Raw genomic sequence first — 2,921 nt, 5'->3', positions numbered from 1 at the left:
ATCCATGCACATTGTGTTGTTCTTAATTATACACTCATGTTCTAGGCATACACTAGGAAGTAAGAACAACGAAAAAACACTTCGTGAAACTAAATTACAGGTTTTTTGTGAAATTAAATTACAATATATTGAAGCACCAACATTAACTGCTAGTCTGCCATCAAATGGCTCACGTCAATCAACTATGTATCTATACCAATATAAAAAGACCCAAAGGGGCATATTCAAATAATTTCGGCCATTAAATCATGTCAATCCAACGACCTAGACTGTTTCAATATCGAGCGCTCAACACATTTAGTGTGTAGTTAATTCCATGTCAAATATAGTGTTAATCATATAATAACACGTAAATAATATTTTACTTAATATCCGCATGCACTTAATATACTTCCAAATTAACATGCATGCACGTACACATTGACTAGTCGGAATTGTGGTGATGGACTAGTAGTGGTTGACGACAAAGAAGATGTCCCTGGCCCAAGTATGTTACAGGGGATCATCCCTTGCCCAAGTATCTTATAGGCAATCTTCATCCGTATCTTATAGGTGATCGTCCCTGGCCCAAGTATCTTATAGGCAATCTTCATTAGTAATCAAGTTTGTGCCGGTGAACGAGTGGCCATATCGCTGCTCTAGCCTGACTGTAGTTATTTTCTGAAGTCTTGACAGTTTTTCGTCTTGCAAAGGTTGATACTATGAAGAAGATGACTTCAAGAGATTTAATTGTAATTCTTAGTTATAGGAGTTACCCCCTTCGTCTTAAAATGCAAGACCATTTTGACATTATGTAGTGTCAAAATGGTTTTACGTTTAGGGATGGAGGGGGTACTTTGTAATTTCTTGGTTCCCAAAGTAGTGAGCTTGTAATGGTTCCGAGTATGAATAAATTTACATGTGCTTCTATCAAGAAAAAACTAGGGTTTCTAACTAGACAACTACTTTTTTTCTTATGATGTTCTCCAATATTGCTCGCTAGTGCAAAAGAAAGAACTCTAGAATTCTTTTCATCTTTAGAAAAACAACATTTTTTATCCATGCACATTTTTTTCTTCTTAATTATACACTCATGTTTTTGGCATACACTAAGAATTAAGAACAAAAAAATCACTTCGCAAACTTAAATTACAAGATATTGAAGCACCAACATTAACTGCCAACATTTTTGGCATACACTAAGCACCAACATTTTTTGCCGGTGATGGTCTACTGGTGGTTGACGACGAAGCACTTCTCCCTGATCTCCCCTTCATCGCCGGTGAGTACCTCGATGTTGCCCATCTTGACCATGGCCGCAGCAAACTTGGCCTGCCACACCCTCTCCACGGCGGCGTGGAACGCAACGATGCCAGCGGTCCAGGGGCTCGTAAGCAGCGTCTGGTCCGAGATGAGCGGCACCTTGCGCGCCAGTACGTTCTTGAAGTACTGGTTGTCGAACTCACCCGGTGTCACCGGGTCCAGCGGCACCGTGGTGCGGTCGCTCATGTTGTCTGTGGACGGCGGGCACTGCTGCCTGAGCTCCTCCGTGTAAGACCTATCGATGGAGGGGTCGGTCTCGCCGACCTCGCCGGAGAAGTTGTGGATCCGCTGCGTGAAGGAGGAGCAGTGGGAGCGGCCGATGGTGTGCGCGCCTGAGAGCGTGACCATATCATCGGCAGAGAGCCCCTTGCGTTTGAAGCTGGCCACAAGTTCATCGACCCCATCGGTAGGGAATGGTACGTTGTTAACAAGCACCTCATCGGCGATGGACACACGGCCGTCGCGGCGGCCCGCGGGGACGCCGTACTCGATGCCGCCAGCGAGGTAGGCCCCGTCACGCGCGGCGAAAGCGAGCACGTCGGCGCAGGAGACAGTGTGCGGGCAGGACGCCTCCAGTGCGGCCTTGGCCTCGTCGATGATCTCAAAGCCACGTAGGCTGGGGTTGTTCGCCACCGAGTCCCTCTCCGCCGTGTTCCCTGGCGTCGAGTTGATTAGCACCGATGCATCGCAGCCCTACACGTATCGTCAAAACAAAGGAACCAACGGTTAGATGAGAGGTTAATTGGATTAGTGCTGTACTGCAGTAGCATTTTTGGCGTGGTAGCTTACCCTGACGAAGCAGTCGTGGAAGTGCATGCGGATGAGGCCGGCGGCCAGGCCGGGGTTCCGACCAATGGCGCGGCGGATGGCGTCACGCACGATGTCCTCGGCCTGCGGGCATGTGTGCTTGTAGAACCCGACCTCCAAAGACTTAGACGACGGCGACGCGTCCGCCACTGCCGACGAGGCGGCCAAGGCGAGCAGCACCGCCGCTGCCCACGCGAACACCATCCATGGCGATAACCTCATGGACAAAGGTTCACTAATGGCCGGTTTTTTATGGCAGGTGCTCGCTAGCTACGTTGAGTTCGATCGCCTGTAGCCCTGGAAAGCTAATTAAGCTTAAGAGACTGATCGGAATTGCGTGATGGAATTGGTTGATGTGGAAATGAGTCGATGGCCAAATGAGTATACGGTCTGGTGTTTATATATGCACGCACATTGTAGCAGTTGGGAAAAAATGGCACCGCGTGTTGTGTACCGTGTCAACAAGACCAGATCGTCGCTGCATGGCTTTAATAACTTTGCTTCTTTTCACCTAACAGAAATAATTAAATCGGGCCTTTTCGTAAGCGTGTGATACGTACTCATGCAGCGGAAACCCTGCCCCTAGTCCACGCATGCATGCATCACGACAAGCTCCACACATCTCGAGGCAGCAATAGACGGTGTATGATGCACGAATCATGCATGGTGGAGCAAATCAACGTCTTCTCTTCCCATTGTCCGTACTCCACAGCGAGGAAGGGATATCGATTGATCAATATACAATGTGCAAAATATAAGTATATGGTGGCCGACATTACGCCTGTGTCACTATATATCTGACCAAATTTTGC

General features: G+C 47.9%; 1 protein-coding gene across 1 annotated transcript; it reads right to left on the bottom strand.

The window, feature by feature from the left end:
• Positions 1 to 1,015: 1,015 nt before the first annotated feature.
• On the bottom strand, positions 1,016 to 2,472 carry LOC119363946 (peroxidase 5-like). The gene is made up of 2 exons (XM_037629324.1): positions 2,092 to 2,472; positions 1,016 to 1,995 (listed from the first exon to the last, which is right to left on the bottom strand). Exons 1-2 carry the CDS (start codon positions 2,329 to 2,331, stop codon positions 1,210 to 1,212), a joined length of 1,026 nt encoding a protein of 341 aa, XP_037485221.1. The 5' UTR covers positions 2,332 to 2,472; the 3' UTR covers positions 1,016 to 1,209.
• Positions 2,473 to 2,921: the final 449 nt, after the last annotated feature.

Source organism: Triticum dicoccoides, chromosome 1A, assembly GCF_002162155.2.
Source record: "Triticum dicoccoides isolate Atlit2015 ecotype Zavitan chromosome 1A, WEW_v2.0, whole genome shotgun sequence".
Lineage (NCBI taxonomy): Eukaryota > Viridiplantae > Streptophyta > Magnoliopsida > Poales > Poaceae > Triticum > Triticum dicoccoides.
The sequence above is the reverse complement of the archived record's forward strand: the minus strand, read 5'-3'. Positions and strand labels throughout refer to the sequence as shown.

Bases quoted from the DNA above. Each gene is read 5' to 3' on its own strand.
- LOC119363946 (XM_037629324.1), bottom strand. From the start codon at position 2,331: ATGAGGTTATCGCCATGGATGGTGTTCGCGTGGGCAGCGGCGGTGCTG. The intron at 1,996-2,091 runs GTAAGCTACCAC...CGATACGTGTAG, and splicing joins TCCACGACTGCTTCGTCAGG to GGCTGCGATGCATCGGTGCT.